At 46.6% G+C, this 20,796-nt stretch overlaps 1 protein-coding gene across 1 annotated transcript in view; it reads right to left on the minus strand.

Moving 5' to 3' along the window:
- Positions 1 to 20,796, minus strand: part of LOC108786344 — a 79,148-nt gene that overhangs the window by 8,268 nt on the left and 50,084 nt on the right. The window contains exon 4 of the mRNA XM_018555609.1: positions 12,665 to 12,718. Coding sequence (XP_018411111.1) covers positions 12,665 to 12,718 — 54 coding nt within the window. The remainder of the gene's footprint in view (positions 1 to 12,664; positions 12,719 to 20,796) is intronic.

Raw genomic sequence — 20,796 nt, forward strand, 5'->3', positions numbered from 1 at the left:
CATTTATAGGGTGTGATGGAGTAAACATGTTTATTGACGGGCTACGTGGAACAATTATTATAAAAGCGCCAGTGTTTACACTGTACTGTGGAATGTAAAGGGTTTAAAAGGGAAAGCAGGACACTTTCCCGGTTTTGTTTAAGCGAGACGGGTCAACTTTTATCAGCTTGGAGCTGACCTCCAGGCCAAAATTAAAGACAAACAAGCAGTGCAAGTACTTGACTTTGACCAGGAATCAACGTCTTGCAATCCCTGAGGAGCAAAGCTCAGGCTGGGAGAGGGAAAAAGCAGCCAAAGGTTCCAACCAGTTGTGCTGTAATGCTAAGAAGAAGCATGCTGATTAGAGGAGAGAGCAGAGTGACTTGTCAGTCTGCTGCTTTTCCTTTCTCTGTCCAGTCACAGACTGGAGGAGGGACAAGACCTGTAGGTGTTCCTGAAGTAACATTGCGGGAGGACCTGGATAAAATAGGGGAGTGGGCAATACTATGGCAGATGAGGTTTAATGTTGATAAATGCAAAGTAATGCACTTTGGAAATAAAAATAAACAAATAGGCTATGCAGCGGAGATAAATCAGGTCTCTGACCCTGACCAAACTCTGGTGCTTAATGAACTAGAAATGTGTAGACCTCATAGCAAAAATACCTGAGCAGTATTTGCAAAGACATAATTTCTAAATAGACTCTTAGGCCCCGTTCACACCTTGGCATACTGTTTGTTTTTCCCGCGTATGCCACGCACCGCCTATTGATTTCAATGGGTGTTGCACTTGGAAAATAGCCCATGCAGCAGATTACCGCAGTTTCACCACGCGTATGTGAGCGATTAGCGTGCAGCAAATGCGAGAAAGAAACGCTTGTTTTCCAGCCACGTTTGGGATGCCATTACCAAGTAATGTTTGCGCGTTTTCGACACAATTCGTGAATGCATGTCAATGAGCGCCTTTTGTGAACGGGGACCCATTGTATGTCCGAGCGTCTGCAAGCAAAAATATCTGAAATGTGCAGTCTGTGGAATTCCGAGCCTCGGTGCAAAAGCAACAGCACATGCTCCAGTCATCAAAGTTGTGTGCACGCGCAGTACCCCAGGGGTACATCATCAAGTCGCCCTGGGCTTACAGAACTGTACGGCACTCGCGTGAGAATCTTCTGTGCCGCCACAGGGGCAAGGGGCAAAGGCCCAAGGGGGCATCATATGACCAGACTAAAGACAGCTGAGAAAAAGTAAAAACAAGAAGTATCAGAGGTGGGATCTCGAAGTTTGAGCTTTATAGAGTCGCGATATTGCCCAGAAGAAACTGATACACTTTGATATTTAGATTCAGCAGAATTGTTGGACATTATGTAGATATAGCCCCGGGCCTACAGATGAATGCCGTAGAGTACGGCACTTGGGTGTGGATCTCCCGCTGCCACCACAGGGGGAAGGGGCAAAGACCCCCTGGGGGGCATCACATGACCAGACTAAAGACAGCTGAGAAAATGTAAATACAAGAAGTGCCGGAGGTGGGATCTCGAAGTTTGAGCTTTATAAAGTCCCAATATCACCCTAGGTTTGCCACCTGTCCAGAATTCACCTGGACAGTTCTGGTTTTGAATGCTGTGTCCGGGTTTCATGGCAGCTGAAACCCGGACACAAGATGTCAGGCAGACAGGGGCAACCAAAATTGAGATAGGGGCTACGGGCCTTCCCACTGAAAATAGCGTCAACTGTGATATTTACATATTAATGGGTGATTCTATTTACATATGAATATGCCGCGGCTCATTCTCCCACAAACATTTCTGTGCGTCACTAGATTGTTCGGGTTTCGATGGAAGAAAAGGTGGCAACCCTATATCACCCAGAAGAAATGGATACACTTTGATGTTTGGATTCAGCAGAATTGTTGGATATTATGGAGACCAGAGACGCTGGATCTATTTTTCTCTTCGGGGAGTGTCTCCATTCTTTGCCGTGAAAGAGGCCTAATTAAAAATAAACTGCAGAATGTCACGGATATTAAAACAAGAACGCAATATGTCAAAACAAGTTCCTGGCCGGGGATTCAAAGACGCTGCCGTGTCGGGGAGGGAAGTGGAGTATTTCTTTCTATTGAGGAGAGACAAGGACAGATAAGGGGCAGGAAACCGGGCCGAAGCTGGCCGCAGTTCGCTCCGCGGCCAGATAAGACGCTCAGGAATAGCCAAGCTCGGTTGTTCCGGGGTTACACAAGAGCTGGCTAATCGCATTCCCCCCGCCAGGGCTCCGACGCCGGGCCACTCTGTCATATCCACTGTCGGCTTATATATAGGGAAGAAAAGACAAGAGGACAATCGAAAAAAAAGCAGCGCTGCAAATGTAAATTAATCCGTCTGAGGGCCTGTTCACACGACGTCCGTTTTCTGTGCTGACCTGATCAGTACGCTCCTGCACTAAAAATGCATCCCAATGTATCCCTATGTGTTTTATGGGCTACAATTCTCACGTGCGCAGTCCGTTCAGGTTACGACCGAAAAATACTGCATGTCACATGTTGTACGGTCAGGAAACGGTCCTGAAATGCAAACCGCGTCAAAAACGCACTGCACTGCAGCTAACATACTGACAGCCCAACTCCAGCAAAAAAAAAAAAAAAAGCTATTTTTTTTTTTAACTGGAACGCATCAAAAACGCGGCCAAAACGCGCCTGATCCGGACCTGAAACCCATGTGAACAGGCCCGGAGAGATCCCAGAAGCTGCAGAGCGCAAGTTATTGGAGGGGTGGTGACAGGATAAACACAGAATTTGAACTGATCTGTCAATAGAATGCCAGGAGAGAATAGGGAGCACACAGGAGCCTCGGCAGGAAATGTTAACTGGCTATTGTGGCCAGCATTTGCTGCTTTTTATGGAAGTCTTTTGAAAGAGACAAATTTAAAATGAGCAGGCTGCATGGAGTTTGCAGCCGCCCTCTGCACAACTCACTTCCTTCCTCAGACTGGAGACCTTCCTTCAATGTTGTTCTGCACCCGTCCCCTTCGCACAGTAGACTTGTGCGCAGTCAAAAAATTAGTTCCGTTTCGTTCCGTAATATTCATTATTTCGTAATTCGTATCCGAAACTCAATTCGGATTCGTACGAAATACGGATTTTCGTTAGTTTCGGCACATTTTTGTAACTTTACGAACATTCGTTATGATGAAGTTAAAAAGCAAAAATACCTTTGTTAATATTGGAGTCGATGTGGTAGTTGTTTTTGTATCCGAAATACGAATTCCGTTAACGGATTCCGTATCCGAATTTCGTATTTCGGACTTTAAAAAAACTACCATTAACTCCAATATAAATGTACTTTGCTTTTTAACTTCAATATAACGAATGTTCGTAACGGAACGAAAATACGTCAACGGAATTTCGTATTTCCTGCCTGTATTGTAATGCAACTCTCAGCAGCAGCGGATCCTTATTTCGGATTAAAAAAAAAAATCTTGTCATGTTGTTCAACCTCATTTACAGGGGTAATATTAGTTCCTGTTTCAAAGAAATTCGGATCCAAAATTCGTTAACGGAATTTCGTATTTCGGATATAATTCGGAAACTGCAATTCAGATTTCGTATGCTTACGAATATACGAATTTCAGGAAAATTCGTACGAATTTCGTTTCGTAACGAAACGAATCGCACATGTCTATCGCACAGGTACTTGCTGCTGGGTCAGGGTGGGATGACTATGCTTCATAAGACATAGGCAGCAGCTAGGATGGTGCTTAGTCAGAGTTTAGTTTAGCATTTAGGACCATGTGGGAGAGGCAGTTGTGCCACAAGCGTTACAAACCGCCAGTGGCAGATTCACCGGGGTGTGGCAACTATTTACCCTAAGGCCCCGTTCACACTTTGGTGTTTCGTGAACGTGCAACAAAGCACGTGCATTCACACAACACATTAAAAGCCTGCAATGCCTTTGCGGTGCCATTACTTCATAATAGCAGCCCAAATGCGGGCGTCAAGACACGTGTTTTTGCCCACGCACAAACGTGTGGTCAAAAAACATTTGTTGTGCGTGTGGCACCATTGAAATTAATAGGCTGATGCATGGGAAACGCACACAAGCATGACGAGTGATCACGCAAAGTGTGAACAGGGCCCAATGGAGCCGCCACCTCAATGGCCTGGAACATCACTTGTTAGGAAGGGAGGAGCGATGTAGTGGCACTTCACTGGTCCGGCCAGTGAATGAGTCACTCCATAGCAATAGGGAAGTTGTGTCTTGGTGATCCAGCCCCTGGGGAGTTGTCACCAGCAACAGAATCGCCTGTCTGACATGCCCCCTAGGCCTCATTCAGATGGGTGGCAATGGGGGTAGAAACAGGCAGGGCTGCATTTTTATGGCTCCCTGGCAAACCACCCAAAAGATAGAAGAGTGGCCGCTGAGTCCTGTATACATGCTGTGACCGCAATGCTATGCATAGCAACCATCGCACTTGGACGCAGACAGGATCCATCCACAGATCCGTCCAAGTGCGGACACCCGTACCCACACAGATGACACCGTACGGTCGCATCCTCCCACAGGGGAGAGCAGACTGCTGTGCGCAATCACACGCAGCAGCTGTCCTTGCTGATCGGCTGTTCACTGGTGTGCACACCTCATGAAAATGTATGCCCAGTGTGAATAAGGCCTTAGCCTTAAAAAGACTTAACAGAGCTGAAAAGCCCAAGCACAGACTAAACATAGCTGAATGACTTATTAGAGAGAGAGAGAGTCTGAAAGTAAATAGTACGTGCCACCAGTGCCATGGGTGCAACCTGCGTTAAATCTCAATTTTCAGAGGGTGCACCCTGTACTAAATCTCACATTTCAGAGGGTGCACCCTGTACTAAATCCCACATTTCAGAGGGTGCACTCTGTATTAAATCTCAATTTTCAGAGTCTTCCTGGCCCCCCTACTTACTTACCCTTACCCCAAACCCCGGCTGCATTTTTGTTTTTTTTTCTATTTTATACTTACCTTTCTGAGATGTCTTCAGCTTGGTCACTTGATGTGCAAAAGTATTAAATATAGTAAAACATCAGTTTAAAACTGTTTAAAGCATAAGAAGAAGCTGATAGGGGCAACTAGAGCACTTGTCATAATGTGCCATTATACACAGTACATCACAGCAGACTCCCCTCTGGGTTGGCCCTCCTCCAGCGCTGACAGGTACAGACACTCCATTGCCGCTCTGTTGCTCTGATCTTCTGTGCCGCTTCTTCCCCATCTGAGGTCTGTTTTCTTCAACCACTGAGGAAGGGGAAGGGGAGGCACTGAAGATGTAATCCCTGTATTACAGACTGGTCACTGCTGCTCTCTCCCCTTCTGCAGAGTGGCTGGTCTTGTCTCCGCCCCTCCTGTATTTCCTGTAGTGGGCTGGGCCCCTCCCACAGTGATGATGTCACTGCAACTTATACAATGTAATATCTGTGTTTGCAAAGGCGTTCAGTGCACACGGAGTGGTTTTATATCACCATTAAATATACTGAATTTTTTTTGTAGTCAGTGTCTATCTTTAAGTACCAATCCCTTTCTGCGAGTATAAAGGGGCAGAAGATGTTTTTGGTGAATCACACCAAGTAATGAGCAGGCATGTGAGACATGTGTGAACCATTGTAGATTTGCTGCTCTCAATTTGCAAAATTATGAACTTTCTCTAGTGCCTCAAAAACAGCTGCGAACATCGAGACTGAACGCCACCGAACATGTTCCTGTAATGAATCCAGCGTGGCTTTCCATGACTCGGAGGCAGCGAGAGCTCTGATTGCTGGATCCTTCCATTCCAGAACAATAGGTCCATTATCCCGGGCCCGGGATCGTGTTATTGGAGGGCAGGGCGGGTGACAGCCAAGGATGTAGAATATCTCCCCAAAACATCAGAAGCCCCCCTCGAGTGAAATATATGTGCCTGTCACAGCCACATGTGAGTTGTGGGGTGGCGGGGAGGTTTTTACAATGTACAGATGTTATTTTTATTACTCCAGTTAAAGTTAACTTTAATTTATAGAAAGAGGGATCACGGTTAAAATTTCAGGTCACCCAAGCACCCGTCCTGCTTCTGATTAGGTTCTGGTGCCTTAACATATATCAAAAGCCCTCTCTTTTATTTTAGAGTAGAACTGAAAGCATTTTTTTTTTCAGTTTTGCATAGAATAAGGAAGGGTTATACCCCCTGTCCACTTTTTTTGCCATCTGTGTCCCTTTGGGGAGATTTCTGTCTGATAGCCACAACAGGACGTGAGAGGAAATCCCTCCAAAAAGAGGGAAATTCCTGGTAGTCACTTCCTGTCTGATAGCCACAACAGGTACGAGAGGAAATGCCTCCAAAGTAAGGGAAATCCCTGGTGGTCACTTCCTGTCTGATAGCGACAACAGAAAGTGAAAGGAAATCATTCCATAGTGAGGGAAATCCCTAGTGGTCACTTCCTGTCTGATAGACACAACAGAAAGTGAGAGGAAGTCCCCCCAAAGTGAGAACAATCCCTGGAGGTCACTTCCTGCCTGATAGCCAAAACAGGACGTTAATGGAAATCCCTCCAAAGTGAGGGAAATCCCTGGTGGTCACTTCCTGTCTGATAACCACAACAGAAAGTGAAAGGAAATCACCCCATAGTGAGGGAAATCCCTGGTGGTCACTTTCTGTCTGATAGACATAACAGGATATGAGAGGAAATCCCTCCAAAGTGAGGGAAATCCTTGGTGATCACTTCCTGTCTGATAGCCACAACAGAAAGTTAATGGAAGTCCCTCCAAAGAGAGTGAAATCCTTGCTGGACAGCAGAACTACTGTCCCCATTAGAAGATTTCCCATCTATTCCTGTCTCGGGGACCACCCATAATGTGGGATTTACTTTCAGAGTTAGTGATAACAGTCACCAGGACAAATAGAGAGGGTGAGTCTCCCCAACTCCGAAACAGACAGCAAGAGAAACATGACACGGGTTCTAATCCCTCTCCACTCTACCCAAAACTAAAATTCTTACACCCGTCTTCGTCACCAGAAGAGGAAATAGCAGCACTGTCAGCCCGAGGCCCATCCCTAATGAGGCAGCCTGGAGCGGTTGCCTCAGACAGCATCTCTTTGGGTCACATGGGGTAGCGGCAGGTGTGCCTGCTGCCCCCTTTCCGGCCAGAGCGTCCCAGAGTGCTAAAAGCGGATGCTTTGGCTAGCATTCCAGTGACAACAGTGAGCTAATAGGGACACCGTGCACCACGAGCTGGCCCCCACCCCGGAACGTGCACAAAGAGCAACTAACCCCCAACCTCCCCCTCTGATTCCCCAGAACATGTATTATGAGCAGACCGGGATGCCCCTGCAAGGTTCTATTGCTTTGCAGTTTAACACTAAGAACATGCTTGCAGGAAGGGAGAGAGGACTTCCTGCTGCTCCTTCATTGTCCAACGACAGACTGGGGCGGCTTCTTGACCAAACCATATGTATAAACTGCCTTCAGAAAAGAAATGTCAAAGACCTGGCTGGGCTGCTAGCAATACAAATCCTTTAGAGTGTAAGCCCTCAGGGGCAGGGCCCTCCTTACCATCTTGTCTTGAATTGTATTGTAATTGTAATGTCTTCCTTATATTGTAAAGCGCTGCACAAACTGTTGGCGCTATATAAATCCTGTATAATAATAATAATATTGTTGAGTAAAACATATATACATATATTTATATTTATATCATTTTAGAATTTTGCCTCACATTCAGCTCTTCAGGACGGTACGTCCGCCTCTTTTATTCCCCCAGAAAATACGAATGAAACAGTGTCAGATTCACAGTGCCAGAGTTCCTCTTAAAGTTTTCCAGCTCCGGAAGGCAGAACTGGGTGACGCTTGTACAGTAGAGCCAACACCCGCTCACAGTGATGCCGCCATCTGTCACTATACATGATAGCGGTAATTATCCACAGATGAAGAGAGATTTATAAGCATCACCAATATATTCTTCTACAGGCTCACTAATTACTAAGGAGGTAATTGGATCATAAATGCAATTCTATTCTGGGTTCACACCATCGGCCTCGTCTCATAAAATGTTCTCATCCTTCAAGTGAACCAGTGGCTATAACAGAATAAAAGAAACCCTCTGTAGAGCCGTGGGCCCACCAAGTGCCTGAATGTGATTTTGGGTTTCTCCGGGACGTCGGAAGGGCAGAGAGCTCCGATGTACAAACAGCAAAGACAATGGCCTGTCCCTTTCCTTCCTGTACCTGCAGCCATATTGAGACAAGAGCTAAGCCATGGTTCCTGCTTTGTAGAGAGCTTCCTAGATAAAGTTCTTGCACCTGAGAAGACACTCAGTCGGCATTCCCAATCAAAATCATGAGATCTATTACTCCAGATCCTCATCTTCTCACCAAGCAATAAAACCTGACCGGGGTTTATAAACAATAAATGGGTCACTGGAATGTAGTCTGGGACCGTACTCAGGTAATCCATAAAAAAGTCATTTTCTTTAACTCAAACACCGGTTTTAACCCTTTCCATACTTGACATTCCACACCTAAATCAATTTATGGTCCGTAAAAGGGAGAGAAGCTTCGACCACTCCATCCAGACCCAAGCTCCACAGCTCGGGTTTGTTGGAACGTCTTGCACAGCCTCACAGAGAAACACAAGCACACAGTCTGATATGCATGCTGCACATGGATTGAAAAAACAGGAAGGAAGCTACAGCTTTATTCTCTACCTCATTCAATACAACAGAGAATCTACCATAGATATAACAGAACTTATAAACACTGCCATCTACTGACCGTAACTGTATACTGCAGGAGTTGTTGCAATAGATACAATAATGTGTATTCTAACAGGGTTCACCCCAGGTGCTGTCCACATTCCACAATCACATTAGTTTAGAAATAGTGGCATATCATCGATCTTCACCAAACAAGTATCAAAGTTGTATCAAACAAGTATTAAAATCCACCCGTCATTATAGTGTGGTCCCTAGCTAATGATCACCCACAGCCAACGTGTTTCACTCCTTTGGGCTTAATCGTAGAGACTAATTCTAGCGGTGTGCGACAATTTCTGGACTAACATTTATGGTTCATCTTTTAGGTATGCCTGTTACTTTATCCAGTATAGGCAATGTGCTGGTTCATTTAACAGTAATACCATCCTTTAGGGCAGATTCACACTATTGCAATGCTTTAACACACCTCACCGCTCACTATGGTATGTGCTTGGGTTGTGCTGGCAGCTACTGTACAGTGTGTTGGGGTGCCATTCACAACATACTGCACACAAGGACATGTGTTAAAGGAGAACTATGAGGTGAGTGCTTTTCAATCACCTCATAGTTCTAGCCGACCTGTGACAATGAGACTGTCACAGGTCGGCTCAGTAGATCGGGAGGTGAGCGAACATATTACCGGCGTTCGCTCACCTCTCGATCCTGTCACGTCTCTCTGCCGTGACAGGGGAGGGGCTGGATTCCCCCCTCCCCGCTCCGATCCGCCAGCGCTGACTGGCGGATCGGACGGGGGAGGGGGCGGGTACAGCTGGCTCTGCCTCTAGATAGGCAGAGCCAGCTGTCACTCACGCAGCAGGGCGGATCTCGACATCGATGTCGGGATCCGCTCTGGCTGCGGCGTCTCAGTATACCGCGAGCTGTAGCTCGCGGTATACTGAGCTTAGGGTGACGGGAGGACGCTAGTTTGTGTCCTCCCGTTACCCTAAGGAGAACTATGGGGAAAAGCCCCCATAGTTCTCCTTTAAGATGCATTACTTCAATGCATATACAATACCAAAGTACGTGTCATTGCATATCTCCCTAATGTTCCTCATTTGATACCATTTGAAATCCTTCTGTCCCTCTTTCCTCCTCAGTTGTCCCTCTTTCCTCCTCCGTTGCCCCTCTTTTTGGACTGATGTACAGCTGTCTATAAAAGCTACACACGTGAAGAGAGAGCGTGCAGAGCGTACACAGTAAATTTGGTGCTAAGCTCACTTCTGTCATACAGCTGTCCGTAAGGCATTCATGGACGTCATCAAGATTTTACGCTGATCGCCTCTCACCAGTAACAAGCCTGTTCTTTTTGTGCTCAGCCAATCCAGCCCCCCATGTTTAGATATCCTGGTCTTTGATGTAGAAGAAGACAATGGGGGTTTTTTTGTGTTCATGTGCAGTTTGTTTAAGGTGAGGAATTTCCAGGAAAAAGGATGGGATGCTCAACTGATCTCTAGGAATCCAGCAACTCTGCTGGATATACCGTATAACTCGATATACATCATCCACCTCAGAATCGCCAGGGAAACAGAAGGTTCAGAAACCACTGAATAAAAAAGATGAATGCACAGATAACTGATGAAGAATTTTAGTCAAATGAAAGGATCAGTCTACTCAAAGGTAATAGTTTATTAGTCGGACCTGGTGTACTAAGCTGGACAGAAAATTCAGCAGAAAACCATTTATTATAGGCACAGACCTGGGAACTCAGTGCAGGGATGGTGGGAACCGCTCATAATAGGTGTAGCAGGTGTTGAGACCCCGGGAACCCAGTACAGCGATAGTGGGAACTTCTCATAATGGGCACAACAGGTGTACAGACCCGGGAACTCAGCACAGGGATGGTGGGAACCCTTCATAATGGGCATCGCAATTGTGCATACCCAGTGCGGAGATGGCGGGAGGCCCTCATAGCAGGAATGCAGAACCTAGGAAGTCAGCACAGGGATGGTGGGAACCACCTGGTGTAGACATCTTATCTGCATAGCTGCAGATTTCAAGTACTCTTCTATACATAGATGCACATATAAATTTAATTTGCATTTCATTTGTATTTGGCTCAAATAGAACTTGACCTGTGGAACATTTCACATTGCACGGTTTTATACAGATGAATTAAAGGCTCTGCACATAAATGGGTTAACCCCTCTTTTTGCAACCTGCACATTTGGGAAAATGGAATTACCCCTCCAATCTGAACCCCTCTCCCCCCGCTATACTTAGCGTTCAGCTAATGCTCCTTCCCCTCCGATAGTATGTGCATACAGCATGATGACCAATGCGTGCTCGCCATTTGTAATCGAAATTCAAAATCCATAGCGCAGGGCTGCACTACACGGCAGTACGGGGTACGGTACACGCATACCAGCGAAGGGTAAGGATAATTCACCAAAAGGTAAGTATAGTTGGGGGGAGGGGGGACAGATTGGAGGGGGTAATTCCATTTCCCCCCAAAAAAAGTGGAAAAGTGAACGTACCCTTTAAAGCTGAACTCTGAGGACATAATAAAATCAACTCTCCTATTTACGGCCAGTTCTCACCCAAGCATTGCGCTAAACCCACAATACCATGTATTTAGCATAAGCTATTGCACAGCACACTTATCATGCAGTACCGTGCGTTAGGTGCTTTGCCTTGCCATTCAATGGAATGACACCACAACATACCTCCCAGCAGCCATGCATTGTAGTGCAATGCGCAGTACCACATAGTTACATAGTATTTGAGGTTGAATAAAAGACATAAGTCCATCAAGTCCGACCTATTGCTGATGTGTATAGTCCATGTATCATCTCATTCTTAGGAGTACTGTACCCCTGTATATTACAGTCCCTCAGGAAATCGTCCAAAATTTTCTTGAACGATTCCACACTCTTAGCTGAAATCACTGCCGGTGGCAGTGAGTTCCAGACCCTAACTGCTCTTACTGTGAAGAACCCCCTTCGCCCAATACCATGTATTGCATTGCGGTGGGAAAAATAAGTGCTTGCGCTACATTTCACTGCAACAAAGAGTATTGCGGTACCGCCCGCTGAGCTGCAACACATGGCTGCTGGGAGGTGTGCTGGGATGCCATTCAAATGAATGGCAAGGCACCTAGCAAACAGACTCACGCACGAGGTGCCCTAATCACAGGGTGATGTGGGTTTAGCACAATGCTTAGGTGAGAACCGGCCATAAATAGGAGAATTGATTGTATTAGCTCTTTGGTAAGGTTCCTTGCCCTCCCTCCCTGCAGAATTTTGGTTTGTCACTTTTTTTTTCAGGGTTTTCTTTTATCGCACCAGGGTTTGTACTGTCAGCTTTGGTTTATCACTTAAAGGCATAGTCAAACTTTTGCCAAAAAATACATAAATCAATAATTTCACACACACTAATAACAAAATGTGCATTGACACATGAGACTATAGTGTCTGTGATAGGATTTGTGAATGGTTGATATAGCTGAGTGAATGCAGCCATGCACAGCCGGGCCAAATTCTAAACAAGAAAGCAGCCTGGGGAGAGAAAAGCCCTGCGAATCAGGTGAGTGGGTGGGGGGCTGGGAATGTAATTATGTTTCATGGTATACTATAAATATGGTGTAACAAGAAACATGGTTACAAAATTAAACTTACCCTTTAAGTGGGTATGTGGGCTAGTACATTGCCTTCCCGGCACTTACGGTAAGGGAAAGCATTCAAGCTAGTGTTAAGGTGCCCACAATATAGCTGTGACTGGCACAAGTTCTGGTTGTTGCCTATGGGAATTTGTCATAATAATCTTCTCTCTTCCAACTTGATATATGTTTCCTTTCAATTATTGGGGTAAAGCTATTGCTCTTATCAAGCAGTCAAGGGTTAGAACCCCTAATGGGTTTTAATTGCTGTCTTTGTGCTCAGTTGTATAACCTTTGCCTTGAGCCGCCGTGTGTATTAAAAGGTAATTTGGGTACTTACTCGTATTTTAATAACTCTAGTCTTTGCTCCACAATTCTTCTTAAGTAGCATTTTCTGGAAGAGAGGAGGAAAGAAAGAAGTGAATTAGGTTGATATTAGATACAGTTTTGTGTTGAGAGGGTTAAATGAAACTTGTAAAACCTATGGCCTAAATAAAATGCATTGTTGTCTGGGACTGTTGATACATCGCATGTGCCTTCCAAGATACACAGACTGCTGTCCTAAGAGTGGTGTCAACATCCCTCGTAAAAGGATGCCATTCCCTGTCCATGTTTCTTCCTCCCGGAGTGTGGGAACGCTGCAGAGCTGGATGTGCTTACAAAAGATTTGTGTATGTGCATATTGAGAGCATGGCAAGAACTATATTGTAAATGGAAAAAGCTTTTCATCAGAGGATTTAAACCCAATCCAACTATATATGGTTGGATTGGGAAGTGTGTATTTCTGTAGGCCTGGATCAGGTTCTTTTGGTCCTAGGATGCAAGATTTTGATGCAGAGGTTCTGGCTGTGGTGAATGTACAGCAAAGAGGTATTAGTGTCTATTTTAAGTGTAAGTTGGGCTAGTGTAAGGGTCATTTAGGGGAATGCTGAGTGCTCAGATAGAGGACGTGTTGAGTGCTCAGGTAGGGGAGGGGGGAGTCCTTAGCTAGGGGACGGGTTGAGTGCTCAGGTAGGGGACGGGTTGAGTGCTCAGGTAGGGAACGGATTGAATGTTCAGGTACGGGACAGGGTTGAATGTTTAGGTAGGGAACGAGTTGAGTGTTCAGGTTGGGGAGGGTTGAGTGTTCAGGTAGGGGACGGGTTGAGTGCTCAGGTAGGGGAGGGGGGAGTCCGTAGGTAGGGGACTGGTTGAGTGCTCAGGTAGGGGACGGGTTGAATGTTGAGGTAGGGGACAGGGTTGAATGTTTAGGTAGGGAACAAGTTGAGTGTTCATGGTAGGGGAGGGTTGAGTGTTCAGGTAGGAGAGGGTTGAGTGCTCAGGTAGAGGATGGGTTTAGTGCTCAGGTAGGGGAGGGTTGAGTGCTCAGGTAGATGACAGGTTGAGTGCTCAGGTAGGGGATGAGTTAAGTGCTCAGGTAGGGGATGAGTTGAGTGCTCAGGTAGGGGAAGGTTGAGTGCTCAGGTAGGGGACGGGTTGAGTGTTAAGGAAGGGGAGGGTTGAGTGTTCAGGTAGGGGAGGGTTGAGTGTTCAGGTAGGAGAGGGTTGAGTGCTCAGGTAGGGGATGAGTTAAGTGCTCAGGTAGGGGAGGGTTGAGTGCTCAGGTAGGGGAGGGTTGAGTGTTCAGGTAGGAGAGGGTTGAATGCTCAGGTAGGGGACGGGTTGAGTGCTCAGGTAGAGGAGGGTTTAATGCTCAGGTAGGGGACGGGTTGAGTGCACAGGTAGGGGAGGGTTGAGTGCTCAGGTAGAGGACAAGTTGAGTGCTCAGGTAGGAGATGAGTTGAGTGCTCAGGTAGGGGATGGTTGGGTGCTCAGGTAGGAGAGGGTTGGGTGCTCAGGTAGGAGAGGATTGAGTGCTCAGGTAGAGGACGGGTTGAGTGTTAAGGAAGGGGAAGAGTTGAGTGTTCAGGAAGGGGAAGGGTTGAGTGTTCAGGAAGGGGAGGATTGAGTGCTCAGGTAGTGGAGGGTTGTGTGATCAGGTAGGGGACGGGTTGAGTGTTCAGGAAGGGGAAGGGTTGAGTGTTCAGGAAGGGGAGGATTGAGTGCTCAGGTAGTGGAGGGTTGTGTGATCAGGTAGGGGAGGGTTGAGTGTTCAGGAAAGGAAGGGTTGAGTGTTCAGGTAGGGGAGGGTTGAGTGTTCCAGTAGGGAAGGGTTGAGTGATCCGGTAGGGTTGAGTATTCCGGTAGGGGAGGGTTGAGTGTTCCGGTAAGGAAGGGTTGAGTGTTCAGGTAGGGGAGGGTTGACTATACCTAGTTCTCAGTACAGGAAGAGTTGCACTAAAAACTACCAGAAGTGGGCTCCTGAATAACACTCTACTCCACCCAGCCACAGCAGACGTTCCCTGTTTGGGCCTTCTTCCCCAGCAGAACCGATAAGCATGCACAATCGGTCAATGAACATGCACTTGTACCAGGATAATTGGATATATTTTTTGTAGTCAGATTGTGCATTATCTAGTTAACAAAGCTTTGATGTCTGCAGTTGGCATTTGTCTGGTGCCATTTACTGTGTGTGGGAAATCTTCAATCACAGAGATTGGCTGCTTATAGTCTCCCTTGGGAGAGCCAGTGACAGAGTGACAACACAGAAAGACAAATGGAAAACTGGGATAGAGCGTTGTCACCCTACAACAGGAACTGCTGAACAAGGACATTAATGTCAATGTCACCAAGGATTGATTTAATGAAAGCTAAAAATATATATGTTTATTGTTATTTTTTTTCAATTTACCAAATGCAAAGTGAGTGAACTGAAGAAAAATCTAAAATCAAATTAATATTTGTGACTACCCTTTGACTGCAAACCAGCTTCAATTCTTATACTTGCACAAAGTCAGGGATTTTGTAAGATTAGAGTCAGGTGCATGATTAACCAATTATACCGAGCAGGCGCTAATGATCATCAATTACATATGTAGGTCGAAACACAGTCATAAACTGAAACAGCTGTGTAGGAGGATTAAAACTGGGTGAGGAACAGCCAAACTCTGCTACTAAGGTGAGGTTGTGGAAGACAGTTTCATATCACAGGTCATACACCATGGCAAGACTGAGCACAGCAGAAAGACACAAGGGGGTGAATTTTTCAAAACCGGAGCAGACAGAAACTGGAGCAGTTGCCTGTAGTAACCAATCAGCTTCTCTCTTCTGTTTGTTGTTAAGCTTTGAGAATGATAGATAGAAGCTGATTGGGTGCCATATACAGCTGCTCCAGATGCTGTCTCCTTCAGTTTTGATAAATTCCCCTCAGAGTAGTTATACTGCATTAGCAAGGTCTCTCCCAGGCAAAGATTTTAAAGCAGACTGGGGTCTGATGTGCTGTTCAAGCTTTTTTGAAGAAGCACAAAGAAATGGGCAACGTTGAGGACCGAAGACGTAGTGGTCGGCCAAGGAAACGTAATGCAGCAGATGAAAGACACATCATGCTTACTTCCCTTTGACATTGGAAGACGTCCAGCAGTGCCATCAGCACCGAACTGGGGGCAACCATCTACTGTCTGGGGAAGTGTGGCTAGAAGTGGTCTTCATGGAAGAATTGAGGCCAAAAAGGCATACCTCCAGCGTGGAAACAAGGCTAAGCGACTCAACTATGCACGAAAACATAGGAACTGGGGTACAGAAAAACGGCAGCAGGTGCTCTGGACTGATGAGTCAAAATGTGAAATATTTGTCTGTACCAGGAGGCTGTTTGTTCGCCTTAGGGCTGGAAAATGGTACAATAATGAGTGTCTGCAGGCAACAGTGAAGCATGGTGGAGGTTCCTTGCAAGTCTGGGGCTGCATTTCTGCCAATGGAGTTAGAGATTTGGTCAGGATCATGCTGAGAAATACAAGCAGATACTTATCCATCATGCCATACCATCAGGGAGGTGTGCGATTGGCCCCAAATTTATTCTGCAGCAGGATGACAACTCCAAACATACAGTCAATATCCTTAAGAACTATCTTCAGCGAAAAGAAGAACAAGGTGTCCTGGAAGTGATGGTTTGGCCCCCACAGAGCCCTGACCTCAACATCATGGAGTCTTTCAGCCGACATCCACAGAAGATCTGTGCTTAGTTCTCCAAGATGTTTGGAACAATCTACCTGCCGAGTTCCTTCAAAAACTGTGTGCATCCACTTTAAAGAATGAAATTGCAGTACTGTTCACTTTAAGATTACCACAGGTACTGTATATCTAAAACATATTTTTTTAGTTCCCCTTTAACTGTGACACGATCCTTTCTCACACAGGCTGGAGGAGACGTGACATTTTTCAGGCCGCAAGTAGAAGGAACTTAAATAAATAAGGGTAAGTTACATCAGCATCATCTTCCTCCTATGCTGGTAGACAGACAACTTTCTAGAACACATTGTAAGCAACATCCTAATCCGACGCTCTCATATCCTGCAAATTGCACTCACGTGCCTCCACAGTGAAAAATACCAGTATTATATAAACTGTGCAGGTGAGGCTAGACCTCCATCTCTTGGAGAACATATATCAAGAATCCTTCTCACTGCATGTGTATCTGCAACCAGCTAAACTACACCTTGAGAGGGCCATATTTCAGTGTTTGTTGGATGTTGAAGAGGATGTGAAGAGTTAATCTGACAGTCTCTTCTATCACTTGGGGAATCCACTGGTGAGATCCCTGTGCTAACTTCCATGAGGGGCTTCCACCACCCCTGTGCTAAGTTCCCGGGTTTGCACACCTGCTGAGTCCATTATGAGGGGCTCCCACCATCCCTGTGCTGAGTTCCTGGCTCTGTACACACCTGCTGTGACCATCATGAGGGGCTCCCGCCATCCATGTGCTGAATTCCCGGCTCTGTAACCTGCTTTGTCCCTTTTGAGGGCCCCCGACCATCTCTGTGCTGAGTTCCTGGGTCTGCACCCTGCTGTGCCCATTATGAGGGGCTCCCACATCCCTGCACTGAGTTCCTGGGTCTGTACCCTGCTGTGCCAATTATGAGGGGCTCCCACATCCCTGCACTGAGTTCCTGGGTCTGTACCCTGCTGTGCCAATTATGAGGGGCTCCCACATCCCTGCACTGAGTTCCTGGGTCTGCACCCTGCTGTGCCCTATGAGGGGCCCACACATCCCTGCTGATTTTTTTTTATTTATCCTATTTAATGGAGAAAAAGGAGGAGCGGGAACACACAAAACGTAGGGACACCCTAACCCCCAAGTGGACATTTGGAAATTGTGGCTGAGAGATCTCACAGTTGGAATGTCCAAGACATATTAAAAGCCAAGGGCTGACTCAGCCCACCAGGTCCACCTATTACTAGAATATCACTTTTGGATGGACTGGCCATGTAAAGCTAAAATTCATGTATTTAAAAAGTAAACCATTAAAAATGTAAGCAATGCTATACCTGCCTAAAGTCTCAGAGTTGCGATAGTAAATGTCACCCTATTGGCTACAAATATGTTGGTAGGTGGAACTGGTCAAAAATATTTACCGGTTTTGCTACAATTAAACGTTTGAGGGGTGTGCCAATTTAAGACGCCACAGCCTTATCCCTGACCACATCCAGGCGGAGTACAGGGAAGGGCAGCCAGCGCATGTTGGCAGTGCAGAGCGTGGTATACAGGACACAGCTGCAGGATGGTAACACTCGCCCAGATTTGGTGTGTTTTATACCCTGCATCCTCCACATTCTGTCAGGAGCCGGCTTTCATCAGCAGCCAAATGTGGTCGGAGCTGGGAGCATCCCCGGAGTCTCCTCTGGGTTGAGTACACAATGCTGGATCAGCACTTCATTGCTGTGGATACAGAAGTTGGAGCTGGCAGTGGAAGATTAGTTCATTTTTTGGGAATTTTTTGACTTTTTAAGCTGAGGAGACTCAGAGAGAAGGAATAATAAAGGTGTTGCCTCTACAGATGTTTGAGTTTTTCACACCCAGCTGAATAAAACCCAGAAACCGAGTTGAAGACTTCTATACATATAGAAACCAAGTCCATCTTTTTCTGTCTGGTACCATTTACTGATTTCTTAAAGGACTCATACATTCAAATGTGACATTTCAATGAGGGGGTGGAGCCTCATGGTCTAAGTCGCCAGTTTGCTTCTTGTTTCACTACGAAGCTCCAGCAGTGAGATGTCCCTACTAAAGTCCTCAGCTATGTTTCTGGCCACCTTCGGGTCTGGAATAGATGCTCTACTTGTTGTGTTTCCACTCTGGAAGAAGCATGCAGCCAGTGATGTCTGCAAAGACTTTAATCCTATCCTGCATGCTTGTTCTAAGTCAGGGGTAGGTAACCGCAGCACTCTCCAAGTCCCATAAGGCACTGAAAGACTGACAGCCATAGCCATGACTCAAAGAGGCAGAGGCATGATGGGAGGAGACCCATGAGGGTGGCGGGTAGATAGAACATAAGCCACCCCAATGCCAAATCCCCTTCCTGGGACTAGGGGTGCTGAAGAGCCCGGACCCGTAAGCATGGAGCATCTGTGCTTTGAGAGGGGGGGGACATTGTTTTTTTGTAAGGAATTCCCTTCTCAAAGCACCCCTCTTCCCACCCTGAGGGCCTTGCAGGCTGGTATCAGCATAGTGGGAGTATGGGCTCTCCGGTGGCCTGTGCGGGCCAGGGGTGCAGTTTTTTCGTAGATAAGCCTCTGCATAAATGCCATCCAGTCAATACTTCTACCCACTGTAAGAGTATACAAGATGCTACAAGTCCCATTCCAAAAGCTACATATAATATCAATATTCATTTTCTGAATAATAAAAGACACAGAGCTGTGATCCCCATCCTTCCCAGTATCTAAAAAGGAAACACTGGAAAACGAAAAGCGTCTCACCAGGCAATAAACCGCCATCTTTGGGTTGCGAGATGGACCCAGCAATAAAGATCTCCATCTGGATTAGAAAATGTAATTTCTTGGATGAAAAGGGAAGTCCAGATGAAGAATTTCCATTGTGATCTGCCTTGTGATCTTCCAGGGCCTCCATGTATTCTCCATCCTTACCCCGGCACACAGCCAGATCTCCATCAGTTTAATTGCAGGATTTCAGGAGACGCATTGCTGAGTTTTATAGCACCTCTGATGAAGTTTCAGAACGGCTGCAGATCAGCCACTGCTGTAGGTCTGACAACAGTTCATCTCGTTAAAGTGGTTATTAAACTTATTACCAAGCTGAGTACAAAATTATACCTTGTGATTGTATCTGCTAAGGAGTGTCAGTGGGATGGCAGGAGTGAGCAGAGAGTACACAGGACAGGGAACTATTCTTAAAGCTCAACTCCGGCCTTCCCTTCAGCCTTGAACAATTGCATGAGTTTATGAAGAGTTCCCTCCATCCCTGCACTGTGTTCCTGGGTCTGTACACCTGCTGTGCCCATTATGAGGACTTCCCACCATCCCTGTGCTGAGAGCCCAAGTCTACACACCTGCTGTGTCCATTATGAGGACTTCCCACCATCGCTGCACTGAGTTCCCAGGTCTGCAGACATATTGTGACCATTATGAGGACTTCCCACCATCCCTGTGCTGAGAGCCTAAGTCTACACACCTGCTGTGTCCATTATGAGGACTTCCCACCATCCCTGTGCTGAGTTCCCAGGTCTGCACACATATTGTGACCATTATGAGGGGTTACCACTATCGCTGCCCTGAATTCCTGGGTATGCACCCTGCTGTGCTCCCTGTTGGGGAATGTAACATGCCAAGCTGGAACACACAAAAGGTGCGCAGGAACATCCCAAAACTCCCGGAAGGAACAGAGTCGGAAATTATGGCCGGGGGAATATCACTGTTGGAGCTTCCAAGACATATAAGGAGCCAGGGTTGACTTAGCCCACCAGGTTTCACTCATAAATAAAATATCACTTTTGCGTGGACAGACACTTGAAAAGGAGAAGACTCGGGGGTCATCCCTATAATGAAGCAGCTAAAGGCTGTTGCCTCAGGAGGCATCTGTTTGGGTCACGTGGGGGGGAACAAAAGGCAGAGCGGCATTGCTACAATGTTTGCAGTGTGCCTGCCACCCCCTTTCCTGCCAGAGAGCCCCAGGCTGCTAACATCCGGATGTATAAGTGCCATACGTCACTGGTTGCCAGGAGCTCAGCGGGACACCGGCAAGAGCGCCCCAGGTTGCTAAGAGCCGGGTAGGGAGATGTATAAGTGCCATACATCACTGGTTGCCAGGAGCTCAGCGGGACACCGGCAAGAGAGTACCAGGTTGCTAAGGGCCGGGTAGGGAGATGTATAAGGGCCATACATCACTGGTTGCCAGGAGCTCAGTGGGACACCGGCAAGAGAGTACCAGGTTGCTAAGGGTCGGTTAGGGAGATGTATAAGGGACATACATCACTGGTTGCCAGGAGCTCAGTGGGACACCGGCAAGAGAGTCCCAGGTTGCTAAGAGCCGGGTGGGGAGATGTATAAGGGCCATACATCACTGGTTGCCAGGAGCTCAGTGGGACACCGGCAAGAGAGTCCCAGGTTGCTAAGAGCCGGGTGGGGAGATGTATAAGGGCC

The sequence above is a fragment of the Nanorana parkeri genome, unplaced genomic scaffold (assembly GCF_000935625.1).
Source record: "Nanorana parkeri isolate BGI_ZX_2015 unplaced genomic scaffold, ASM93562v1 scaffold204, whole genome shotgun sequence".
Classification (NCBI taxonomy): domain Eukaryota; kingdom Metazoa; phylum Chordata; class Amphibia; order Anura; family Dicroglossidae; genus Nanorana; species Nanorana parkeri.